The 27,000-nt window shown below is 35.6% G+C and overlaps 1 protein-coding gene across 3 annotated transcripts in view; it reads left to right on the forward strand.

Moving 5' to 3' along the window:
- MAN1A2 (mannosidase alpha class 1A member 2) overlaps window positions 1–27,000 on the forward strand; it is a 194,577-nt gene that overhangs the window by 140,893 nt on the left and 26,684 nt on the right. For all 3 annotated transcript variants that reach the window (XM_046645240.1, XM_046645241.1, XM_046645239.1), the window contains exons 10-12: window positions 362–581; window positions 6,023–6,195; window positions 9,670–9,785. In XM_046645240.1, coding sequence (XP_046501196.1) covers window positions 362–581; window positions 6,023–6,195; window positions 9,670–9,785 — 509 coding nt within the window. The remainder of the gene's footprint in view (window positions 1–361; window positions 582–6,022; window positions 6,196–9,669; window positions 9,786–27,000) is intronic.

Here is a 27,000-nt window from a genome sequence, read left to right on the forward strand (position 1 = left end):
AGAGCCTTTTGGGTTATAACTTGTTATGATCTCAGTTGACGGATTATTATGAATTTCATTTAGCGTAAGAAGAAAAAACCTGTAATGTGGCTAGTGTGATGTCAACAGACAATCTTGAGGCCAGTGTCCCCTCTCCCACCTCGTCTGTTACAGTGGTGATTGGGGTATTTGTTCAAGGTTATATGTGACTTGATTACTCACTCCAAAAATTACTTATTGGACTTAATTAAGTCTCTCAGTTTGGGAGGGTTACTCCTTTATAGAGTATCATATTACTAAGGTTTTTTGATAGCCAGAGGGATGTAGGAAATTTGAACACTAACACTTTACTTCTAAAATTTTGAATCTCTCTTTCTTGTAGGCTATAGAAAAACATCTTATTAAGAAGTCCCGTGGAGGTCTTACCTTTATTGGAGAATGGAAAAATGGACACTTGGAAAAGAAGATGGGGCATTTGGCCTGCTTTGCTGGGGGAATGTTTGCACTAGGAGCAGATGGTTCCAGAATGGATAAAGCTGGTCACTATTTAGAGCTAGGGGCGGAAATTGCACATACATGTCATGAGTCCTATGACAGAACTGGTAAGAAGATTAATCATGCTAATTACATAGTCCAAAATAACCTCTAAGTTAAAAACATGTCCAGGAATTAGAAGGAAAATATATAGACATTTTTCACTTCAAAATAGTGTAACAGTAAATCATTTTCTCAAGATTTTGAATTTTAATTCTGGAAGTGTGTTCCTGCATCATTTTTAAAATTATTATTCTGAATGCTGCTACTGTTTGTTTTAATAAAGATGTTGAAGAAATTGTTTTAAAGAAAAGGGCATTTGGAGATGTATGGGATAATATTATTTTAATATAATAAGAATCCATTTTAGCTGTTCATTTCAGCTTCTATAAAACCAGTTCCTTGAACACACAATTGACTGATTCAAGTTACATACCTTGCCTATCCTCTTATGAAAATAAGAACAACCAAAAGATAGCAGTGGTTGCATTGAATGTGTAATTGGTGTAGGGAATTAGTAGTTTGCCTCTTAGTCGATTCACCAGTAATTTTTGAGTTGTTCGTGCATTTAGCTGAAGAGATCCTCTGACATTGCTTTAGGGAAGTGTATAACATGTCTGGGCTTCAGTGTCCTTACTTGGGAAATAAGATGATTCTCAATGGTGACAAATATTGGTTCTTGGGGGTGAAAAAAAAATCTTTTTTATGTATAAAGCCTAGATATACATACAGTCATAGGTAGATTAACAATATATATTTATTATTAAAATTTCATGAAGAGAGAAGGCACTTAGGTTTAAAAAAAAAAAGCCTGTAAACAGGGTTGAGAAACACTGGACTAGACCTTCAAAGGTTTTCTCTGGCTTTAAAAATGTATGTTTCTATATGAAATAATGGATAATGAGTTAATGAAAGACTGAAAACTAGTAATTTCTATTTGTGATTTCAGAAATTGAATTGTTGCTTTTATTAAATAACTGAATTTCTGTTTGGGGGTTAATTTACCATTAAGTACCATGACACAAATACGATTGGCTTAAAATTTATTCTAGTTCATAAATCTGTCAAGTTATTTTAATGTAATAAGGAATTAAACTTATGGTGAAATTGATCCTTCAGTTCCCTCAGTAACTAAACCAAGGATCCCATTTCTTGACAAAATATAACTAGGTCCAAAGGACATTGAAGTAGATGTTATTTTCGGGTGTTTTAAGTGTTGGCTGTGTGTGGGTGTGTGTATATATATATTTACGTATAAATAACTATAAAGTCAGTGATCTGAGTTACAGATAGAAGCTCAATTATATCATGTTGAGGATATTAAAATAGAGCTAAAATCAGTAAAACATTTGAGGACCAGAATGGATTTTCAGTGTCTGTTAGGACCCATGATGAGACTTGTTATGTAGGTTTTGACCACAAATCAAATCCTAGATCTAAAATAGTAGAATTTCATACAACAGACATATTAAAAATTGTTATACCATAGTTATTATATTAATCATTCACTGTATTAAACATAGAGTACCTATTATGTGCCAAGCATTATGCCAGATGCTTACAAGTTAAAGTGTGAACAAGCTGCATCCCCTGCCTTTGAGACGTTCATAGAATACCAGGGTTACGAAAGGATTTCCTATATTATATTTCTGACTTCCACATTTCATAATGACATTGCTGATGCTTATATGAAACTGTGATATCATGAAAAGAACATTTGAACTAGAATTCAAATATCCCATGTTTTACTGTTTGTTATCTGTGAGCCTTAGGCAAATCATTTAACCTTCCTAAGCCTCAGTTGCTCCATCTGCAAAAAGTTGACATAAACAATACCTACCTTGTCTTCCTCAGCATGTGGTTGTGAGTAAAATGAAATTTTAAAAAATGCAGTCTATGGTTGTTGCTGTCATGCTTGTTCTAATTGTCATTCTCACATTGCAAGTCGATGAACCTGTGACGCTCTTTGCCCTGGTATTCCCGAAAAGATTACTATTTGATTTGTGTCCTATATTTTCAAGTCTTTCGCTGTTTTTACTTATATTTAATCTCAGCTTAGATCCTTTTATTAAAAAGTACAATCCTAGGGGGGCTGGCCCCGTGGCCGAGTGGTTAAGTTCGCGCGCTCCGCTGCAGGCGGCCCAGTGTTTCATTAGTTCGAATCCTGGGCGCGGACATGGCACTGCTCATCAGACCACGCTGAGGCAGCTTCCCACATGCCACAACTAGAAGAACCCACAACGAAGAATACACAACTATGTACCGGGGGGGCTTTGGGGAGAAAAAGGAAAAAATTAAAAAATCTAAAAAAAAAAAAAAAAAAAAAGTACAATCCTAGTTTTGCTGACTTCCCTCCAGGTTATCACGTCCTTTGCTGTATTTTCTTATAGCCGTACTATAATTTTTGGCTACTTTATTTAAAAATATCCATCTACTTCTTAACAGTTATTCCAGCTAAATTCATATAATTACTGCCTTGGAATTTCACTTTCATTTGTTGTTGGAGGTAGAGGTGATCTTCATATATTCCGTCTTACTGAAGAGCATGGTCTGCTGCTTAATATTTAGCTGGGTTTGTAGGAAGCAGTGCTGAATCTGTTCATGAAACTGAGCAGTAACTTAGTGGTAGTTTCAAATGTTATTATCTCTATAAGGGAAGCTAGAGTGATACATTATTTTAGTTTATTCTGAAGTATGGTACAGAATTGGTGCCAAACCAGATCTTAGATTTCCAAAATACAGTACTTTCTTTTTCTGGGTTTCTGGATTAAAAAAAAAAAATTTGCTGAACATCACTAAAATAAAGACTGCTCTGTAATCTAACTTGCTTCGTGTTGAAATTAGGTAAAGCCTTCCCTAGACTGTGCGCTGTCATGTTGCAGGGTAAAAATTAATCTTTTTAGATACATGTAACATATCTGTCTGACAAAAAAAAATCCACTGACCATGGAGTATTGGATATGTTTTAAGCATTTCTACAACTATTTTTTTTTAAAGGAAGTTAATAGGAAGGAAGGATACAGGAAAATAGTTTAAGATCTCCCCTTACTATTATCCCATTCAAACTATAGTCAGATTGCTGTCCCAGAATATTCCTTATGCTTTTTATCTTCTGTTGAATTTCTTTTATTGACTTGGGTGTACTTATTTTTTCATCTTTACAGGTTCTACTCGTCTTAGAGGACTAATTGCGTTTCCCCATAACTTTACAAACTAATCTGTCCCTTCTTTAAACTTGCCTTTTATTGTCTTACTACTGACCTTTATCACGTTTGCTATTTTACTATAATTTTTTATTTAGGCATGTTTCTTTTCTTACCTACATTATATGATTTTTGTATCCACTAGAGTTTTTTTTACCTAGGTACTAAATTACTTATGGTTTTGATTCAGTTTTTACTTTTTGGGTTGGTTATTTTCCTTTTAGAAATGAAATACCAAATGTAAATGGGAACTTTAAGATAGGGAATAGAAATTAAGTGCAAGGTAGAGTGTACTGAAACTATTTTTTACAATGTATGTTAAACAAAAGAGCACCCAAGAAATAATGCCCTCAGAAACATGAAACCAATAATTTGGCCAAAATAATGGATGTGATATGTATATAATTTAGACATGTACATTTTTACTCACCAGCTCCTCACAGGACAAATATGTTATCTTACTAGTATGTTTATTTTGTGAAGTTATGAATGATCAGTAAGCGAAATAGAGTTTTTAGTAAGAAGTTTAAAATATTAGTTTCCTGCAGCCAATTTCTATTTCAGTTCAGGCGATGTTATCATTATAATTACAGAAGTTATTATCTAATTTAAAGTTAGCCTTAAGATTAACATTTGATCATTCCTTGTGATCACTTCTTAGCACTCATAGTCTTTGAGAAAGGAAAAATATAAGAAATCTCGACAAAATGACTTGCCTTACTTTTTTATTGGATTACCGTCATCTCAGTGTTTATGATGCTTGACTTTTATCATCATTTTGAAAGCGTTTATTAAATACCAGATAATATTTCATTGTGTGTCAGACCTTGTTGGTAAGCTGGATAAAAGTTTTCTTACAAAATAGTGATAATTTGTTGGCTATTCCTAACCTCAGATCCCATTGAGGAGCTGGTCAAAGCTTTATATGTACGCATAAAGTTTTGCATACAGTTTCAGAGGCTTCTGGGACCCACACTGTCTCCCTCTTCCAAAGCCTACCCGAGAGTTCGTGAGCCTCAGGTTAAAACACCTACTTGAGTTCTGCTTTAGTTCAACAAGACTTAGCAGCAAACAAGCTGTGGTTATTAACTCTTCTGGGTCACATGTTTCACTTTTTTAATAGAATTATCTACCATCACTATTTATTTTTGGTTTTGTGTTTTTTCTTGGGGGTGAGTGGTGGTAAAAAAAAAGGCTTTGTTTGCATTTCCTTTGAATTGTGATTATTTGGAGCTTACATTGTCACCCTTATAATACTGAAATTTAGCCACAGAAACACATGTCATGCCAACAACTATGGCATGATTTTATTTCTGGCCCACCAGCATTATAGTTCTGGGCTACCTTTTCTTTTATGAGAAAATATAAAGGTGTCCAGCATTTCTTGAAAGAAGTGAGAGACCTTGAAACTGTTTGCCAGAGTACAACTTAGTAAAAAAAAGAAAGATGGCAGCAGAGAGTGGTAGTTGTGTGTGACTTTAACATCCCAGTGGAAGATGACTTTATATTTCTCAGGTTTAGGGTACTGGCTGTGTTTAGAAAGAGGTCCTTAAAAAGTCTTTCATGTAGTGCTATATTCCAGCCTGAATGGAAATCATATCATGCAAGGAGTAATATGTAATGTTGAAATATATGTGTAATGGCCATGTTTTCTTCAAACTGATAAATGGGAAAATTGCTGATGAAATTCTTGGTGACTGGCAATTTGAACCTCTTCCTTGCTATATATGCAGAGACTGTAGGAGAAGAGAGTTTGTTTTTAAAACTGGTTTAAGTTTTAAAATATATTATTTCTTGAATACTATAGCATACTTTATGTAATCTACAGCTAAATCTAATTCAAGATCTTAGCTCTAAAATGTTTTCTTATATGTGTGTATTATATTAAAGAAACTTTAAAATAGTCTTGGATTTTTAAAAAATAATTCTGCACAGTGCAATTATCTGTCTCATTTTATTTTGGACCAAAATGGAATATGTAATGTGCTTATGTCTAGCTTGCATTTGTTTCCAAAGGATTGCTAGATTTTTGTTGGTATGGTTAGATTTAGCAGTATCTTGAAGTACATTATTTATGAGAAATATTTCATATCAGAATAATAGGAATATTTATGTCTGTTAAGCTGCTAGAAAACCGAAGGTGGATCTCTGAAAGTCACTGGTTTTCCAAAACAGCAACAATAAAAATACAACAAACAACAAAAGTAACTTTACTTCTTCCTCAGTCCTTTCTGGGAAGAGAAAAGCTCCGGCAGACAGACCCAAATGGTTTATTGTGCTCATTTGTTTCTTTTGTCGTGTTACAGCATTAAAGCTAGGTCCTGAATCATTCAAGTTTGATGGTGCAGTAGAGGCTGTGGCAGTCCGGCAAGCGGAAAAGTATTACATCCTCCGTCCAGAAGTAATTGAAACTTATTGGTACTTATGGCGATTCACGCACGATCCAAGATACAGGCGGTGGGGCTGGGAAGCCGCATTGGTAAATAAGCCAATATTTCACTTGCCGTGAGAGTGTAAATCGAGCCTTCCTGTAGTGCTGTGTGTCCTCATCCGTGTTCCCTCACATTCAGTTACTGTAGGGTACTTCCATTATCTGGTGGAAAACTCTGTTACTCAGTTAATTTAAGATTCTGAAGGAGTAGAAGTAAATCTTAGAATCCAGTTTAGTTCTCTATTAGAACTATTTTTCCACTAGTGTTCACTCATTATTCTCATTGAATAACTATAAAGAGTCATTTAAAAGGCAGTTTTTCACTATGATTATAAAATTTCTATACTTGCCTATTAATGCTTAACCTCTGGAAAAAAAAAAAAAATCATTGTAAAACTTCCCAGAATCACAGCCTTGGTGGCTTACCCCAGGGGATCACCATAAGAAGGATGAGTGAATTGCTAAAATCTTTCTAGATTGAAACAATGTATCTGTATATACACACATACACACACACACACACACATACTGTATATAATATATGTTTGAAATGAGGTATTTTTAATGGTTGATAAGTAAAGGAAGCAAGTGGTTTACTCTTAGAGTACTAGCCTTGGCTGTCAGTACCTGGGAAGGAAGAAAATCATTAGTCTTTTCATGAAATTATAGCTTATTCCCAGGAATAAGAGGGTGTTTTAGTCTTTGAGATATACTAATTATGATAAATAGTACTAATTATGATGGATATTCATATTCAAATTGTTTAACTTAAGCTTGCAGTCCAGATAGAATGAGGACATTCTAGGTGAGATAAGTAGTGTTAGTAAATTGCTCAGACGGGAATGTGCAAGATATGTTTTAGGGCAGAATGTAGTCCAATTTATATAAAAAGAAGGTTTCACAGTGGCAACCAGAGGAAGAGAAGTTTGGAGCCATTATGTAGATGACTTTACATGCCAGATCAAAGGGTGTATACTCAATGCTTCAGGAACAACACACAGACACACACTTCTGTCAGTTACTGCATAAGTGTTTCTCGTATCGGGGAGGGGGTAGAAAGTCATTTTCCTATCTAAAAAGCTTGTCAGATTGTCTTTTTCGTCACCATCTCCTACCCACCAAAGCTCCCTAACTTTTAGAATCCAGTACAGGACCTTTAGTAAAAGGTTTTTCAAAGGGGAAGAATCTACTGAAGGCTTTTTAGTGGGGAGTAACAAACAGAAGGATCTCATTGTAATCTGTAAGTTGGTGGGTTGTGGAGACCACTGCAATAATCCAGGATAATATGATAAAGACGAGCTAAGCTGAGGACACTTATGTGTCATTTGTCATTCAGACCTAGATAGTGCTTATGGAGTTCAGCAGTAAGAGAAGATAAATGGAAGCAAGGTGGTTACATGGAACAGGAAGAGGTGCTGCATTTATTGATGCTGCTTTTGCCTGGTCACTTGAGTCCAGATTTGGGAACACAGCCACTAGTAAAACTCTCCATGCAGGAGGGTCCTGCGCAGTTGAGAAGATAGCCAAACTGTTGCCACAATGGTTCGGGAAAAGAACACACACCCTTCTGTTGGTAGCAGTGGCTTACTAATGCTTATGTAAATCAAGCAATATTTTATGTAGGGGAAATAGATAAGTAAAGAATTCCTGCAATGAATGACTTGAATGTCCCCTAATATTTAATGGTTCTTATTTAGAGGAATAAGGGAGATATATGTGAATCATGTGAGGCAGGGAGGTTGAGGGGAGGTGGCAGAAGCATGTTCTCTCATTGAGAAACACTATAGAATAATTTATCCTTTTCCTAAGATCCTTTTCTCCTGTGTACCTTCTTAAAGTATCGCCCTACTCTGATCTATTAAAAAGATGTTTGACAGCTCAAACTTTAACCCATATCTGTCCAAATTTGAAGTATAGGAGTTAGAATCTTCCTTCTATAGCCTAAAGGGACACATGCTAATTATAAAGAACAAGAACTGAAATAGTTATGCTTTACATTGAAGTTTCAAAAGTATGCCATGCTGAGAAAAATGGGGATGGAGACAAAAGAGGAGAATTCACATCTTAAATAGAATTTGCATTTTTGCCCACTGCTGGCCTAACTTGTAGGGTGTGAAGAAAGTAAATGGAAGACAAGCTAAGACAAAATAGAGGTATCTCCTGTCTTCTGTAGCTTCAGCTATTCCATTTACATCTATAAACTCCCAAACTTGAGTATATCATGCATGAAAACTTGCCTTCAAATAACGACTCTAAGTGGCTTAAAGATTAGTCATGGCTTGATGGTTCTATGGTGGTCAAGACGCATGATCATTGTGAACAATACAGTGTTCCAAAACTCTTGTACTCAAAATACGTTTAAACTATTTAGGTAGAGAAAAGGACCAAACCCTTTGGTAAGGAGACATTAAAACCCAGCTATAATCAAAATGGAACAATATGAAAATGAACAGTTTGATTAAATAAACATTTTCAGTGTTAATTAGCTTTTCATTAGTAAGGAAGAAGACCAGAAGAATATGAAAAATACCAAGACTAGGAGCGACACGCCGCTGCGGTGACGGTTGGTTAAGTCGCTGTCCCGGCGCTCAGTGTCCGGGGTCAGGCAGAGCAGAGAAAGAGAAGAACCACGATGCTTTCAGCTCTTTGTAAACGGCTTAATTCTGGAGCTGGATAAACCTGCATAAGCAGGTTATTGGGTTGCTTTGAATTAAAAACAGGGTTTTGAATAGATTCCATTTAATTCAGTGTACTTTATTTTGTACATATTCAAAAATTGAGAAAATATAAATTAATGTTAGCTCCCAATCAGGCAGTAGAGCACAGTAGTTAATAATAGTGTGGAGCAAATTACTCTTTGCCTCAGTTTTCCTGTATGAAAAGTAGAGCTATTAAGACAACCTCATAAGGTTGTTGGAAATTTAAATGTTAATGCATATAAAGTTCTTAGAAGAGCCTTTAGCCCATAGTAAACACTTTATAATTGTTAGCTCTTAGTATTGTACCTATAATGCCTAACTCCTAGGGTTATGATAATACAAAGTCTGGCATATAGTCTGTTTGCAGTAAATATTGTCTCATTGCTATTACTATGGAGAGCTCCTACATAATACTTTTTAGCGTGTTTTGGATTATTGTTTTTCCTTGGAAGTAATAAAATTGCATTTAAAAATTTTAATTCAAACTGACCTCTCTCTTGATTTGTCAGAATTAAGGAGGCTTCACTGTGCCAGACAGGTCTCTAGTTCAGTGTGAACAGCCTAAATTTGACTCCTAAGTTAGGAAAATATAGAATGTCTTAAAAAGATTAAAGAGGTTTGGAGAGGGAGAAATTCCGCAGGAAGCAGGATACTTCAGTTAATTTTTCCAGTGTAAGAATGTTTCGATTTGATGATAAATCTTATTCTTAAACTGTCAAATTCTCATATGGATCTCTGTGAACTTTTGACTTTGGTTCCTTAACTTGTCCTTTAAAACTTGAAATTCTATGGAATTGATTCTTTTATCTGATCTCCTTCACAGGCTATTGAAAAGTATTGCCGAGTCAGTGGTGGGTTTTCTGGGGTGAAGGATGTATATTCCTCTACTCCTACACATGATGATGTACAGCAGAGCTTCTTTCTTGCTGAGACATTAAAGTAAGTAGATGCCTTTTAGAAATGTTTTATCGTAGGCTGGTTTTGCTGTATGGTCACTATATGATGAATTATGTCTATGTGATATGTTATACTAAGTTTTATTACAAATATCTTTTTATGTAATTGGGTCTTAAATTTTTAGCTGCATCTCAAGAAGAGTGACTTAGACTATGAGGTAGAAATTTTGTCAAATAAGAGTGTAGTAGCTTTATTTTGTCCCTAGTTCTTTAGTGTGCAGTGAAATCACCTGGAAAGCTGCTTAAAACACAGATAACTGGGCCATACCCACAGTTTCTGATTCAGTAAGTAGATCTAGGGTGGAACCTAAGAATTTTTATTTCTGACAAACTCCCAGGTGATGCTGACGATGCTGGTCCTGGGACCACACTTGAACTGCCTGCTCTAGCTAATGAAGTGTTAATAAATAATCATGGAGTTTTGATGGTACTAGAGGGTATATGACCATAGTCACCCATCCTCCCAGTGAGGTTCCTGTGAAGATACACATAAAGGGAACAATGGAAAAGAAAAAAAGACAACTCTATTATTTGGGCTTATACTCAAAACCCCAGGCAGAGCTCTCTATAAATATGTCCACTTCCCTAAAGACCTACAAAGTAAATATCTCTTGATACCTTGTCTTAAATTTTATCTTTCTATTTTCTGTCTCTCTGTACCTGAATGCATCATAAAGGGTCACTTCATTTGTTCAAAAAAATGTTTATTTACAGACATCGTTCAGGTTACTTGGGGATATATCAGTAAACAAAAAGAAAAGAAATTCCTGGGGCTGGCCCAGTGGTGCAGCGGTTAAGTTCGCACGTTCTGCTTCAGTGGCCTGGGGTTCGCCAGTTCAGGTCCCAGGTGTGGACCTAACACACCACTTCTCAAGCCATGCTGTGGCAGGCGTCCCACATAGAAAGTAGAGGAAGATGGACATGGATGTTAGCTCAGCGTCAGTCTTCCTCAGCAAAAAGAGGAGGGTGGCAGCAGATGTTAGCTCAGGGCTAATCTTCCTCAAAAAAAAGGAAATTCCTACCTTCTGGAGTTTACATTCTAGCATACTTCTAGCTTACATTCTGGTATATTACAATTGAAATGTACATGTCTCAAACTAAGTTTCTTATCCTAAATGGCAATCTTTATCCACTTTTTCTTTTATTACCCCTAGTACTCCTATTTTCCCATCTTTTGAACTTATGTATTGTAGAGTTATTTCTTTGTTCTCCTCCTAATATATCAGTAAGTCTTTATGATTCTTGTTAGGTTGTTTCTTTGTTTTGCTGTCTCCCCATGTGTATCTACAATTGACCCTAACCTCGACTCTCATTACTGCTGAGATGGTTCAGAACATCTGCGCAGTAGTCAGTTCTCTACCTCCAGTCACTGCTTGTTTTGATTTATCCTGTGTCATTATGCTTGAGATTGGGTGAGAGAGTTGAAAGACCCCTGGACCGGAAGATAAAACCATAGGACCTTTAATTATGCACCTGCTACAACCTAAGTGAACGAACATGACAAAATAAAATTTCTTTGCTTTCAGTTTTCATATCTGTAAACTGGAATTTGACCCAAATTATGTAAGCTCTCTTACTTTTTTTAAATCCAGAAAAATTTTAGGAAGAGTACAATGAATATTTGTGTATCCTTCACCTAGATTTACCTATATTGTTAATTTTTGCCACATTCCCCCACCCCATGTATATGTACGTATGTGTTCACTCACACACACATAGTTTATTTATTTATTTATGTGTGTATTTACTCATTCTATAATTTGAAAGGTACTCACCAACATTCTGGTACTTATGCTAGAGTTTTCAGGCAAAGGGTATAATCCTACATAATCACAATTCAATTATCATGCTTGGGAAACTTAACATTCGTACAATACTGTGGTTTAATGTGTAGTTCATTTTCAAATTCTAGTGTATTTTGTAACTATTTTTTTTAACTCCAATCTAGGATCCAATAAAGGATCATTTGTTGCATTTGGTTGTCAGCCTAGGACAAAGTTTCCCTGTTTTTCTTTGGTCTTTTATGACATTGACATACATATTCAGGCTAATTGCTTTGAAGAATGTCCCTCAATTTAGATATTTGTAATTGTTTCCTCATGATGGGATTTAGGTTAAACATTTTTAGCATGACTATTATATAGATGATGTGTCCTCATTGCATTCTACAAAGAGGTACATGATAACATTTTAGCCCATTATTGGTGATTTTAAGTTTGATCATAAGGTTAGATTTGATTATAAAGTTGCGTAAAGAACTTTTTTTCTTTTCGTAATTAACAAGTGATCTGTGGAGTGATAACTTTGAGACTGTGTGAATATCCTTTTTCCAACAGTCTTTCACCCAGTGTTGTTAGGATTTTTCCTGAATCAAATATTACTATAGGAGCAGTAAAATGCTAATTTTGAGCCCTCTTCTAGTCTTAAAAAGAAATTACTTGATTTCCAACATTCGTATACTGTTTTCTTCATGTCACTCTCTTCATGTGCAAAAGCTACAGTGGTTCATTCATCTCTAGCTTCATTTCTCATTTCTTTTACTTATAGATTCAATCCTTAAACCAAGCTAATCTGTATTCAAATATTCATATATATCTCTCTAAATTTGTTCCTTTGCATTTCATTGTCTATTTCATATTTTATTGGCTCTGTCAGGAATGCCTTTATATCAATTAATGCCCCTCTCTTGTTTCTAAATTCTGTTCAAATCTCACCTCTAGCAAATTGACTTTCACAGTTAATTCTCAAATGCCTCATCAGTACAGACCTTGAGCACTTTAGCATTTGGGATAGGACTGCAAATGTGGGCCATGCTGCCTTTCCCCTTCCAGTATGTATGTGGAAAATCACCAGTTGACCTTGGTACTTGTCTTTCCAAGTTCAGGAAGACTCCTTCTTAACACGGTACTCTGGGTAACTGGTTATATTTTTATATATGTAGTTGCTACATTACTCATTCCCAGAAAAATACGTATAGGTTTAGATCAATAAAAGTGGAAAAGGTCAAACAAGAAGAATCATACAGACAATTATAGCAAAACCTAGGCTAAGAAAATTATCACAGTTGAGCACTACGTTCAGCACTGAGCTTGCTGGCAGCTAAAGCAAAATGGAAGCATCCTGCTCAGTGTCATTCTCATCTTTGTGAGTTGGAAGAACATATTACTTTGACAGATGAGACAAGTTTTTTCTTACTGCTAAATTATAAGATGACTTAATTTGATAGTTCATTATTTTTTAAAGAATTGAACTATTAGGTGAACCATGTAAAATTGCCCTTTTTAAAAGTCAAAAACAGTTGAATACTGGCAATTTCATATGGTTCAACCCAATAGATAATATCTTCAAACGGTGATGTTGTTGAAGATACAAGAACACTCTTAATGTGACTTCTCTTTATAAAAACTGATGTCATAATATTAAAGTGCAATTGAATCGAGAAATTTCTCTGAAGACTAATGTAGTTGTAGGCTTATATTTTCCTTATTATTAAGATAGAGCTTAAAAGGCTGTAGAGGAATGAAGATTAGCATGACTCCATAGATGTTTCTCAAATATCAGTTAATTTAAATAGGCTTTTGTCAGAAACTGAGTAACTGTTAATTTAAGATTGTATAGTCTATCAAGTGGTTGAAATTTATCACGAATTCATTAAAGGGCAACAATCCATGTGTTTTAGCTGCCAGAGATGGCAGCTGATGGGCCCGGCAGTAGGAAAGTTAAATGAAAAAGCCTGTGTTCCTGACCTAAGTCGAGGACCATTTTACCTTTTACATATTGTCACGGATGCTCTACTATAGATATGCTGTAACTATAGCTATAGATAAACATTTTTCTCCAGAAGACAGGGTGCTATGTCCTCTGTTTCTTTTGTTTCCCTCAATAGTCCCAAATTCATTTATTCATTCAGCATATAAACTGATGCCACAACAAAAACTATGTGATGAGGAAGGTCAGAGATAGATTCCTTCAAAGCCTGTTCCCTTAAAACTCTTACACTCTAATAGAGGAAATAAAACACATGCAGATTTGTGAGAAACGTTAAATATGTTAAGTGCATAGGAGAAATGTTAAGAAAGTGCAGAAGTCTTTTAGAGGAGGAAGAGTGTACTTAACCTGGAAAGCATAAAGGAAGACTTCATGGAAGTGGCAACATTTAAACCAGACTTGAAGGCAGCAAGATGGGTATAATAGGATGAATTAGCATTCAGGGGAGTAGCTATGAGGCAGGCCATGGAATATTAAGAATGAGGTAAGAGAGCTCTAAGGGTGAGATTGACAAGCCCTAGTGTCTTATCAGATATAGGAAGATGCAGTAAGAAGAGTCAGAGTTAATATTAAAGTTTCCAGTATGGGTAACTGTAAGGATTATGACACTGTTTCAAGAACAAATAGATTTTCCGAAAAGATAATGAGTTACTTTTGACATATATTCCCAAGAGGCATTTACAAATATAGATCTGGACCTCAAAAGGTACGTTGAGAAAGATTTTGAGGATGAAGAGAAAAGAAGACATACATCTGATCCTTTGATCCTTTGAAGATGCCTACATCTAACAAATGAGAGGGAGTTCCCGTTTAGCTTGGTAGGATGAACACTTGAATTTATCCTCCACTCTCTTGAAAGCCATTAAAATGACTGTAGAGGACTAAGAAGGTATGAAGGACAAGGACAAAAAGAAGGAGAAGGAAATCAACAGCAGACAAGAGATGCCGCAAAGTTTTAGAAGATGGAAAACAGAGAAAGCTAAGTACTTGGATCCAGAGAAGTTAATTTAAAACAAGCTGATGAATACATCAGAACCTTGGAAAGACTCAAGACTAGGGTGCAGGATAGAATGGAAAACTGTAGAATTTTTTTTTAAGTTTATGTAAGGAGTAGTTAGACCCCAAATCCACCCCTGCCTCATTCCTACCGTGAAAGAAACTAGAGATTTCCTGTCTGAAGAGGTTGAATCATGGAAGCTCTGGACTTAGGGATACCAGGCACAGCTGAAAGTAGGCAGGAGATTGGAGGGTTCCTTTCTGGGAAAATTGATTAGCCTACAAGAAAAAAAAACTAGAGATGCTGATACATCAGTTTCCCTCAACAAAATGGACATGTCCTCACCCATCCCCCAATGGTGAAGCCACCAGTAAATGGCAACACACCTCCTGTTTCCAGTAAGCATTATATTGCCTCAATATGAATAGACAGTATTGACTTAGAAATATTTATCTAGCTATAGACATTAAAATATGTGCATGTTTGTTATACCTTGAGTTTTTAAAGTTTATTTAAAAAATAAAATATGAATACAACAAGGTAATTCAAGAAAATATCCTAGAACTGAAGGACATGAGTTTCTAAATTGAAAAAAGCCATCAAGATCCCAGCACAGTGGATAAAAATAGGCCCATGCCAAGGCACAGTGCCGTGGGATTTCAGAACCCTTGCGGTAAAGGAAAGATCACAGTTTCCAAAGAGAGGAGGAATAAAAGTCTTGAAAAAATGATCTGGGATCAGAATGGCTTCAGACTTCTGAAGACAACAGTGCAAGCTAGAAGGCAGTGGAGCAGTTCGTTCAAAATTATGGGAGAAAATTAATTTCAGTTTGAATTCTAAGTTTTTAGCCATGCAAGGTCTCAGAAATCTACTTCTAGATACTCTTTCTCAGTATCGTTGTGGAGGATGTGCTCCATCAAGACTGAGTATAAACCAAAAGGAAGACGGGGAAGGTAGGCGACCAGCGAAGGGAAGGTTAAAAGGGTCATCAGTCCGCATTGGATGGGGCAGAAAGCTCTGGAGAGATTTTTTCAAGATTAAATTTATAGAGGGTTTATATCTAAGTATTTGAGAGGAGATTTAGACAATTGAAGATTTTAATGTGTTATTAGTAATAAATACAAGTCAGTCTGCTCTTTAGGTGAGGGAAGGAGTTATGTAAGAAAGAAAAAGCTAGGGAGAGCTTTCGGCTAACATGAAATTGTTTAACTTGAAGACTTTTGTTTGGAGTCTGGATTGTTTTACAGAAATAGGTAAATAATACCACTCTGCCACATTTCTCCAATTGCAATAAAGAGAAATCTGTTCACTGATAATGGCTTTGTTCCCTCCAAGAATTGTTTTTTCATTGATTTTAGTGAAATAGCAGTTCATCAAAAGCCCCTTAAGCTGAAAGAATTCCAAGGGCCATTGCAAGTGAAACACCAAGACTTCCTGGAGCCGGTTTCTAGCAGCAATCCTTGAATTGTTAAATGAATACCTCCCATTTGGATTCTCTATAGTTCTATACTTGGTACCATTTACTGTCATAAATCAATTCCTCTTCACAAAAAATTTGAAGGAGGAGTGTATTATTTTATATCTGCACCTTAGTGTCTGCATTTATTAACCTAGGTCTAATTAGGCTTTCATCAACTCTCAGCTTGGTTCTGTTGCATCTTTATTTGAAGGTCTCATAAACTGAAAAAAGTGTACCTGTTGAGGATACATTTCAATCACTTTTTCTGAGTTGATATATATCAGGCATTAAATGGCTAAGAGAAATCACAGGTTAATTGGAAACATAGTCTTGTTAATAAATTTGTTGTTGAAAGAAAGAGAAATATGATAAAATAAGTTTACCATCACAGTGTGTCTGCCTTCATTGGTATCAAAATCTTTGGGGCAGAAATTATGTTTTGTGTATGTATCTGTGTGTGTATGTATCTGTCTATGTATTTTGCTTATGTACCTTTTTTCTCTTCCTCTCTCTTAGAATTCAAACTTTGAATATAAATGGCAAAATTCTGGAAAACTATATAAGAATATATCAGGAATCTTAAATAGTCAAAGCTATGGAAAAAGGTTTAAGGATGTTTATTACTGTTATAAAAATTGAGTTATCATATGTTCGATAATAATTGAATGGCTAAATAAATTATGGCACATCCAAAATGGATATTATGGAGCCAATAGCAATTATAGACTCTTCATAGTATAAATACTAAGTAGGCTATTAAATGCACATATACATATGTATATATAAAATATATAGATGAATATCTTAATATATATTTCAACAACATCAGAATGTGTACTGTGGTTTAGCCTAATTGATGTTATTTTTAAAAAGTACTTCTCTACTTTTTGCTTTTGTAGTCGGAAAAAGTATTTTTTTTTAATAAATAAAACTGCAACTGTATTTTCCTGCCTCAAATTCAGTTGCTGTCTTTGTGCCAGGATCAAAAGCAATTTTTTGAGATGCAGAAAATTTAGAGGTCACTCAGTTCAACAAACACCGCCACAACCCATCCCTCCCTCCTACAGACAGACATTCCCAAAGTTAAAAGTCTCTTTACAACACACAGAATGTCTTTGTCATAAAGTCTGTGGTTAATCTCTTCAGTTGATAGGGAGCTTACTGCCTCATCAGGTCAACCCATTTCATTGTTCCAAAGCTGTTATTATTAGAAGGATCTTTCTTATGTTAAAATCTGCTTCACTGTGAATTTCATTCAGTGTTCCATGTTTTGTTCCTCAGAAATATAGTCTTCTGCATGAATGTTCACTAAAAATACTTGTTTTTACCAGGGCAAAGATTGCAAGTTTCTGTAGTGTTTCTTTGTATGGCGCCAGTCTGGTTTCCTTCTCTGGAGGTGACTGTGCTTCTCTAGACTAACCCTGCCTTCGAGATATGGTTCAGCAGTGCAGAGTGCCAGCCCCCAGTTTGACCTCATCCTGTCATCAGTGCAGGATAATATTGTACTCTGTTTTCTGGTAACCCTGTCAATAGTCAACATAGCTTGAAATTTTGCTCTACGTCTTTTTTTTTTTTAACATGAACTGAGATAATTATTTTCTCTCATCTTTGATACGATCAACTTTTCTGAAAGTTATTATATTTTATCTTTATTCTTTTTTTTTTAGGTTTAACACTGTTCTAATTTACTGAAATGTTTTGAACTCTCAAGTTTTTCATTTAGTGTGTTAGCTCTTCTAGCTTTGTGTCTCTCAACAGATTTAGTAAGCATGCGTTCTTTGTATATACCCAAGTTAATCAGATGATAAAGACTTCTAACCATATGTTTTTAACCAGTCCATATCCCAACTGTTCCCCTTAATAGCTATGTGACGTTGGACAAGTTAGTCTGTAAAAGAGGAATTAATAATAGTATCATTTCAAAGGGTTGTTATGGGGGTTAATATAGTGAAGCACTTAGAATTATATCTGGCACAAAATACAAGGTAGCAGGTGTAAAGTCACTTTGGGACAGTAGGCCTAGCAGTCAGGGAAAGAAGCTAGACATGGAGCAAAGGGCAACGAAGACAGACTGGAACTCACAAGGACATGCGGTCCCACATCTGTGTCTCACTGCCTCCAGCATTGATAAGCAGGTGATTTGCAGAAGGAGCTGGTACCTTTTGCCGTGGGGCTATCCATGCCTGGCCGGGAATTGGAGAAATTGATAAGAGCTCCAAAACGAGCTGCAGCAGCTGCCCCACACCTCCAAGGTGAGCTGGGCAACACCACCAGCACGCATAACTTTAACCGCGTGTGGCGACCTTACACTGCCCCCAGAAGCATGATGGCTGCTGCTGTACTTCTGCTTCCAAATGACACACGTATTTTTTTATAGCTAACTGTGACCCAGAACCGTACAGAGAAAGTAATTCTGACATATGTACTTCCAGCTTAGCTGTGCTGACAAATGCACTCCACCACAGGAGACAAGCCCTTCCAGATAATGAAAAATACTATAAGCTACTTTATATCATATAGTATAGAATATTTATGTATATGAGATCATTTAAAAACTATCATAAAGCTATAGTGATTAAAAGAGTTTAGTAGTGACACAAGAATAAATGGAACAGTGGAGCAGAGTAGAGTTCAGAAATAGGCCCCTTATATGTGCAAATTTCATCTTTGAAAAAAAGACGATTTGGACAAATCATTGAGGAAAAGTTAGGTAATTTAATAAATGATGTTAGAAAAATTATCTATTAGAAAAAAATATTAAAGCTGGATCCTTGCTAAATACCAAAACTGATCTTATATAGAACATAGCTGTAAATATAAAAAGTGAAATAAAATAAATATAAAAAATTGGAAGTTTTTTCCAACTCTGAGAGTGAAGATGGCATGACACAAAACCCAGAAACCATAGAAGAAATGATTACAAATTTTAACTACATAAAAATGGAAAACATCTGTAAGAAAAAAAAGAACATCATACAAAGTAAAAGACATATGACACGCTGGGAAACATATTTGCAATACATTTGATAGTTGATGGGTAAATTTTCTTAAAATTTGAAATTATTAAGAAAAAGTATTAAGTTAAAATAAGTAAAGGTATTTCACTGGAAAATACCATAAAAACATGAAAAATAAATGTTTGACCCACTCATAAAGAAATGAAATAAAATTAATAACCAGATATGTTTTACCATCAGATTCCTTAAGATTGTAAAAGTTTGCATTCTGGTCTTGGCAAGGATGTAAGCGGTCACTTACAGACACTATAGTGAGAGTGTATATTGTTTGATGTGAGGATCTTTGGAAAAGGACCTATTGAAATATTACGTGCACATTAATTTTGCTCCAGTGGTCCTACCTCTAGAACTTATCCTACAGGTGTACTCCTCAAGTGAAAAAGGTGGATAGGAAAGGATACTGTTCACTCCCAGATTGTTCAATGTTCTGTACTCTTATGCTGATAATCAGATGTTGCATGTACTTTTCACTCACATCTCCTGCTAGACCACTTGCCCCGTGCTCTTGATCCGTACCTTCCCACTGTGCGTTTTCACTCATGTGTCTTTAACTGTTGTTGGCCTTTCTGCCTGGAATTCCTCATTCCTTTTTTATCCCTAACAAAATCCTATTTCCTTTTCAAGGCCTAGCTCAAATATCACTGTCTCTGTGAGTCCTCTCCAACGCTGAGACAGAGTTAATCCATCGCTAGGTATGCTTACAATACTTCCCTTGTCCTGATAGTCTGCGTGAAATATTAATATCCTCAGTCCTTAGTTCCATGTTTGGGTTAGAGTGTACACTCAACAAATGTTTGTTGAACTGTACAGAATTAACAGCATAGCACTTGTCATATTAAAATTAGCTGTATAAACATCTATCTCCTCTATATTGTATAGCTCCTCAAAAATCAAGGCTAATGTGGTTGTTTTTAACAGAGCTTATTTTTTTAATTGTAAAAATAATGTATTGATATGGCAAAGTGATTTAAATATTATGGAACAGAAAAAATGAAAAATAAAAGTTTCTCTATACCCCACATCCAGTCTCACTTCCCAAAGACAACTATCTATTAATGTATACCCTTCTAGTGATAGCCTTTTATTTTTTCACCACAAATACCATCATATATACCTACTGTTCTGAAACTTGTATTTTTCATCTTACTCTTTATCCAGTAAAGATTTCCATATGGACACACATAAATCCAGTGAAGAATATATCATAATTTGTTTAATCAGTACCCTATTGTTAGATATGTAAGTTGGTCCTAATTTTTTGCTGTTATGAACAATGTTGCAGTGGATGCCCTTTTACATATATCTCTACTCCCTATGTGAATATAAATGTTGGTTAGATTCCTAGAAGAAAAATGACTGGATCAAAGGGCTTATGCATTTGAATTATGATAACTTTAGTTAAACAAAATAAGCCTGGAGAGCTAACTCTTCACAAAACTTCTCACAGAAAGAAAGCTCTGGAAGTTTAGGGGGGAAAAATATGTGTTTTAGAAAATTAATGGATTAGAAATGTTGGAATCAAAAGGGTATGCTGAGGGGCTGGCCTATGGCGCAGCAGTTAAGGTCGTGTGCTTGGCTTCAGTGGCCCGGGGTTCGCCAGTTCAGATCTTGGGCGCGGACATACGTACCACTTATCAAGCCATGCTGTGGCAGGTGTCCCACATATAAAATAGAGGAAGAGGCACAGATGTTAGATCAAGGGTAATCTTCCGCCAAAAAAAAAAGGGCATTCTGAGAAGTAAAGAGACCTTTAGGCAGTACTTGATAGCTGAGGTAAGGTTTGAATGAGCAGGCTATTTTTTTTTAAGTCAATCTTAAATTATTTTGAATTTGAAGTGATTTAGAATAAACTCAGACAAGAGAATAAATCACTTTAATTTTCTTCTGTAGGTTAAGAACACAGATAAAAAGTTAAACAATCAGAGGTTCTTAGGGAATTAATGAAGATATATGTTTCAGCATTTATTCACCCTTTTAAACTATTATTTCCTCGAATTTTTAGTTCCACCTCTTTGCTTTTTATCTACATCTGAGCTCTGTTTCTTTATCTACTACGTAAATGGTGATCAAAGTATAGAGATGATACAGTGTAATATATGAAATAATTCATCCAACAGAAACTTATTGCTAAGTGCCTCATGTGTGCCATTGCTGTGCATCAGTGAATGCAACAGGGCAATCTTGACATCAAGGAACTTGCAGCTCGCATTCGTACTGTCCCTAACGTATAATTCCTGTATTTTTTAGTGACTGCCTGTGAAAATATGCTCTACATGTATATATCATCTGTACTCTCCATTACTCTCTTCCCTTGCCCTGCTTCATTTTTCTTCAAAGCACTATTACCACCTGACATACATGTTTGTTTTTTATCTGTCTGCCAGTAGAATGTAAGGTTCACAACCGCAGGGACTTTTCCTTTTGACGACTGTCACCTCCCTAGTGCCCAGCACACAGTATATGAGGGCCTCAATAAATAGGAGTTGAATTTGTTGAATAAGTCTTTAGCCTGTGTTATGTAAGAATAAAAGAAGTGGCTCTTTGCATCTGTACTGTGACTGCTCCTATGTAATAGGATTTTTTCCCAGCTTTATTGAGATAAAATTGACATATAATATTGTGTACGTTTAAGGTATACGATGCTTTGATACATGTGTATGCTTTGATACATTTGTATGTTGCAATATGATTACCACCAGAGCTGGCTGACACCTCCATCATGTCACATAATTACCATTTCTTTTTTGTTGTCAGAATATTTAAGATCTACTCTTTTAGCAACTTCTAAGTATATAATACAACGTTGTTAACTGTGATCATGGTGATATAAATTAGATCCCTAGAACTTACTCATCTCTAATGGAAAGTTTGTACCCTTTAATCAGCATCTCTCCAAACTGCCCACCTCACCCTCTAGCTCCTGGTAATCACCATTCTACTCTCTGTTTCTTCATGAGTTTGACTTTGTTAGATTCCACATATGGATGTCATGCAGTATTTTTCTTTCTCTGACATATTTCACTTAGCATAATGCCCTCAAGGTCCATCCTTGTTGTCACAATGACAGGATTTCCTTTTTAAAGACTGAATAATATTCCATTGTATATGTATACCACATTTTCCTTATCCATTCATCCACTGATGGACACTTAGGTTGATTGCATATCTTGACTATTGTGAATAATGCTGCAGTAAACATCAGAGTGCAGATATCTTTTTGATATCTTATGTTCATTTCCTTTGGATATATACCCAGAAGTGGGATTGCTGGATCATATAGTAGTTCTATTTTTAATTTTTTTTTCCCTAGTGGTAGAATGGTAGTTCTATTTTTAATTTATTTTTATTTCATTAATTTTATTATTAACTTATTTTATTTTAATTTATTTTTAGTTTTTTTGGATGAGCTTCCATACTGTTTTCCATAGTGGCTGCACCAATTCACATTCCCACCAACAGTGCACAGGGTTCCCTTTTCTCTACTTCTTCTCCAACACTTGTTATCTCTTGTCTTTTTGATAATAGCTAGACATGTAGCAGGTATGAGATGTCTCATTGTGCTTTTGATTTGCATTTGCCTGGTAATTAGTGATGTTGAGCATCTTTGCATGTATCTGTTGGCCATCTGTACGTCTTCCTTGGAGAAGTGTCTATCCTGTTTATCTGCCCATTTTTAATCAGATTGTTTTGTTTTTGTTTTTGTTTTTGCTATTAAGTTGTATGAGTTCTTTATATATTTTGGATATTAACCTCTTATCAGACAATATGATTTGCAAATATTTTCTCCCATTCTGCAAGTTGCCTTTTCATTTTTTTGATTGTTTCTTGGGCTGTGCATGAGACTTTTAGTTTGACATAGTCCTACTTATTTATTTTTGCCTTTGTTGCTTGTGCTTTTGGTGTCACATCCAAAAAATCATTGACAAAGATCCATGTCAAGGAGGTTTTTCCCTATATGTTGTTCTAGGAGTTTTACAGTTTCAAATCTTAAGTAGTGGTTTTTAATTTACCTTTTTATTATTTCTAATTGTATTCTTTAGGGCACTCCCTGATCATGCTACATAAAATTTCAGCTTACGCCCTTGTTCCCTATCATTTTCCCTAACTTTGCTTTTCTCCATGGCACCTATCTTCCAGTATACCATGTATCTTCCTTAGGCATTCCTCAACTAGGATATAAACTCCCTGAGGGCAATGATTTTTGTGTATTTGAGTTATCGTTGTTTCCCCAGCATCTACAGTGAGGCCACCTACATGTCTCAGTATTAACTACTTGTTGAATAAAGGATTGAATCATTTGATTCCAAGAGAGACAGATGGAAGAACAGCGATTTTGTAAGATCTTGCCAAAATGGAAGTGAGAAGGAGAAAAGAATAATAGACCTATTTTATTTCCTGTCTAGAACTCAGGGCTGGAACTCAGAATTCAGTTAGTGCTAGGAGATAGCTAATAATGAATGGGTCAAGGAATTTATAAAGCAAGAAGAAAAGGCCCAAGGCAAGATGTGAAAAGTGGGGGAGTCAGGGCAGTGGATCTGTTTTTAGTAAAGAGTCAAAGGTTCATATGCCCACATGAAGGAGAAAAGCAGAAGTGGTACAAGCTAACTGGTTTTAGAAGTTACACAAAGGTGATAAATCTAGGGCAGTGGTTCTCAAACTAGAGCAGGCATCAGAATCATCTGGAAAGCTTCTTAAAACATAGATTGCTGGGCTGCACTGCCAAAGTTTCTTATTAGTAAGTCTAGAGTGGGGTCTGAGAATTTGCATTTGTAACCCGTTCCTGGGTGATGCTAATGATGCTGGCCTGGGGGAATCACACTTTGAGAACCACTGACACCTGTGACTCAGTAAACCATTTATGGAAGCAGTTAAGGATCACGGCATTGCCTACGCTGACAAGTAATAGCTAGTACACCATGAGATCAGGTGGACAGATCATCATTTAACTGCTGTATTGATGTATAGTCTACCTCAAATGGTATACTGAAGGACTAGAACTGTGGTCTCCACATTTTTTAATCCCTTTGAGGACCTGTCATAGTGTCACAGTGCAGTCCAAATATTAGACACTAGGGGATACACACACACACACAGTGAATTTCATTTTCTCAGTTTCAAAATTGTTCTTTGAAATATCCGTGCCAATTTTTTTTGCCACAGTAGAGGGAGCTACAACCCAAATTGTACTTACGTAGCTATAACACATAATAAGGTTACTTTCGTTTCCATCCTTTTCCATTAGTCCCTTTTTTAACTTTAAAAATCAGCTTTATTGAAGTATTTTAAGTGTACAGTTCATTGTATTTTGGCAAATCTATAAGCTTGGGTGACTACCGCCCTAGTTAATGTGGAACTTTTCCGTCCTAGTCTTGCGGTGAGTTTTGCACCACCTCAAACACATAGCTGCTTTCTGTCACCTTAGATTTGCCTGTTCTAAAATTTCATATAATTGGAATCATGCAGTATGCATTTATCTTTTGTCATTTTTTTCAGCATAGTTTTTAGATTAATCAGTGTTGTTGAATGTATTGGTAGTTGGTTCCTTCCTATCGTGAAGTAGTAGTCTTTTGTATGGATATACCACATTTTGTTTATCCGTGCACTTTTTGATGGTCCATTAGTCATATACTTTTGAAAGGAATCAGGAAATATTTTTTCCTGATTATAATAATTATCAAATAAATATTATCAAATAATTTGCTATTATTAAATAAAATTCTAAGTGTTTTTAATCTTGGTGCTTCTTAAAGCAGAGATGGCAAAGGTAGAACTGTAGGAGCTAAAATTTGTAGCAAAAATCTTCCTCTCAAAATTCAAGTAAATATCGTTGCCTGAAAATGATTGTTCTAAGTTTGTCCTGGTTTTTAAAACATTTCAGTGAGACTTCTGGTTCTCCCTTTGCAAACAATTTTACTAAGCAAGTTTCTCTTGATATTTAGCTAGGTTTGCTAATCAGCTGCTTTTTTCTAAGGGGAATATTATAGTATTAAACAGAAAGCCAGTAATCGGTGAATAGAGTAATAGATTTATGATAAAGAAATATACCAAAATATTAATTGTAGCATCCAGGAGGTAAGCAGATATGCACTGTAAAAGTCTTTCAAGGTTTCTATAAGTTTGAAAGCTTTATGATAAAATATTGGGGCAGCTGGGGAAGGCAGGGAAAAAGCTAGTAAATTGTTCTCTAGGACAGATGTTGTTGTCATCTCCTCTAGCAGTTCTAGTTCTCCTTTTCAGAGCTACTGTAATCTTCATTTGCCTGTCAAGTTATTCTCAGTATAAGCAAATGAATGCACAGTTAGCCAGCTATCAGACTGTGAAAGCTAATTCCCTAGTGAACAGGTTTTGAAGTAGGTTCGAAGGCCGTTCTGAGAATGGTTTGTTAACAAAGCATTAAGAGTAGTACAACTTTTAAGTTTATAAGCAAAAATGTACAACTAGTATATTTGCGAGGGGGGGAGCCAGTGAGACGGTTGGGGTGAGGATTCTTAGACAAGGAAAAAATAGTTCAAGATGGGAGACTTAAAAACAAAGCCACTATTCACTTCCGTTTATCTTATCTTTTGTCTTGTCTGTAAGTGGATCCTAAAGTTGGCCTCCTACCATGAGAGAAGGACTATTTTTCCAGCTAGCTGAGAAAAGCGGCCTCACGTCTCCAGTTCTCTGCTAGTCTCTGCTCACTTATCCCTGAAAGCTGATTTTTAAGCTAATTCACATCAATAAGTGTTTATTAAGTAACTGCTCTCTTCTCAGAATTGTGCTACTGAGAATTAAAGTGTATAAAAGATATACTCTGCCCGTGAGGTGTTTGCAGTCTAGTTAAAAAATCACTTACTTTTGGTCATGGGCAAATTAAGTAAAAGTACAAAGTATATATAGTCAAGTGCTAAATAGAATATAAATGTTTTAGAAATTCAGAGACAGGAACTTTGATATGGGCTAGAGTGGTCATGAAAACATTGAAATGAGGCTAAAATGATACATAAGATGTTAATAGGTGAGTTTAAAACAAAAAATCATTTCATGAAAAGAGGGATCCAGCTTGAGAAAATAAGTGCTACTACCTTTCCTAAAAAATGATAGTAAGAAAATGAGACTGACTGAAGACTATTCACTGGAAGTAATGGGAGATAGGATTCTAGAATCAAAATCAAGGAAGCAACAAAATGGGTGAAATTTCAGGATATTATGTTAAGTGAAATAAGCCAGTCACAAAAAAGATAAATACTGTATGATTCCACTTAAATGAATTATCTATAATCAGATTCATAGAAACAGAAAGTAGAAGGCAGTTACCAGGGGCTGGGGATGGGGGAAGAGGGGAGTTGTTTAAAGAGTATAGAGTTTCAGTTTTGCAAGATGAAAAAGGTTGTGGAGATCTGTTTCACAGCAATGTTCATATACGTAACACTACTGAACTTAAAAATGGTTAAGACGGTAAATTTTATGTTACATGTTTTTTACCACAATAAAAAATCAGAGAAGCCATGGCACGCAAAAGAGGGAATCATAAGATAAAATGCAAAGCATCCACACCTTAACTCCAACCCCTCCTCCAACCCCTGTAGCTTATATCTGGGACATAATTAAAGGAAAACAAATATGACTGAGAGTAAACTTAGGGCCCCAAAGGGAGAAAAGTAACTTGTCATTTTAAATGATTGCAAGGACCCAAAGAAATTACCTATCAACATACCACTACAAATGTGATTTTGTAATCAATATCAATATTCCTTCAGGAAGTATGGAGAGAACCATGACAGAATAGATATATAATTTTAAAGAAGGGAAAAGTTGGATTGAGAAAAATAAAGATAGATAAATTTAATGTTTATTTTCATAAAATTTTAAAAAGTCATCATATGAAGACTTTAGAGAAGAATTAGTGATCATGAAGAGCCAGAACGTGTCCCCCAGAACAAGTTCTTGCTGGACCAACTGCAATGCTCTTCCTGAG

The sequence above is a fragment of the Equus quagga genome, chromosome 18, assembly GCF_021613505.1.
Source record: "Equus quagga isolate Etosha38 chromosome 18, UCLA_HA_Equagga_1.0, whole genome shotgun sequence".
NCBI lineage: Eukaryota > Metazoa > Chordata > Mammalia > Perissodactyla > Equidae > Equus > Equus quagga.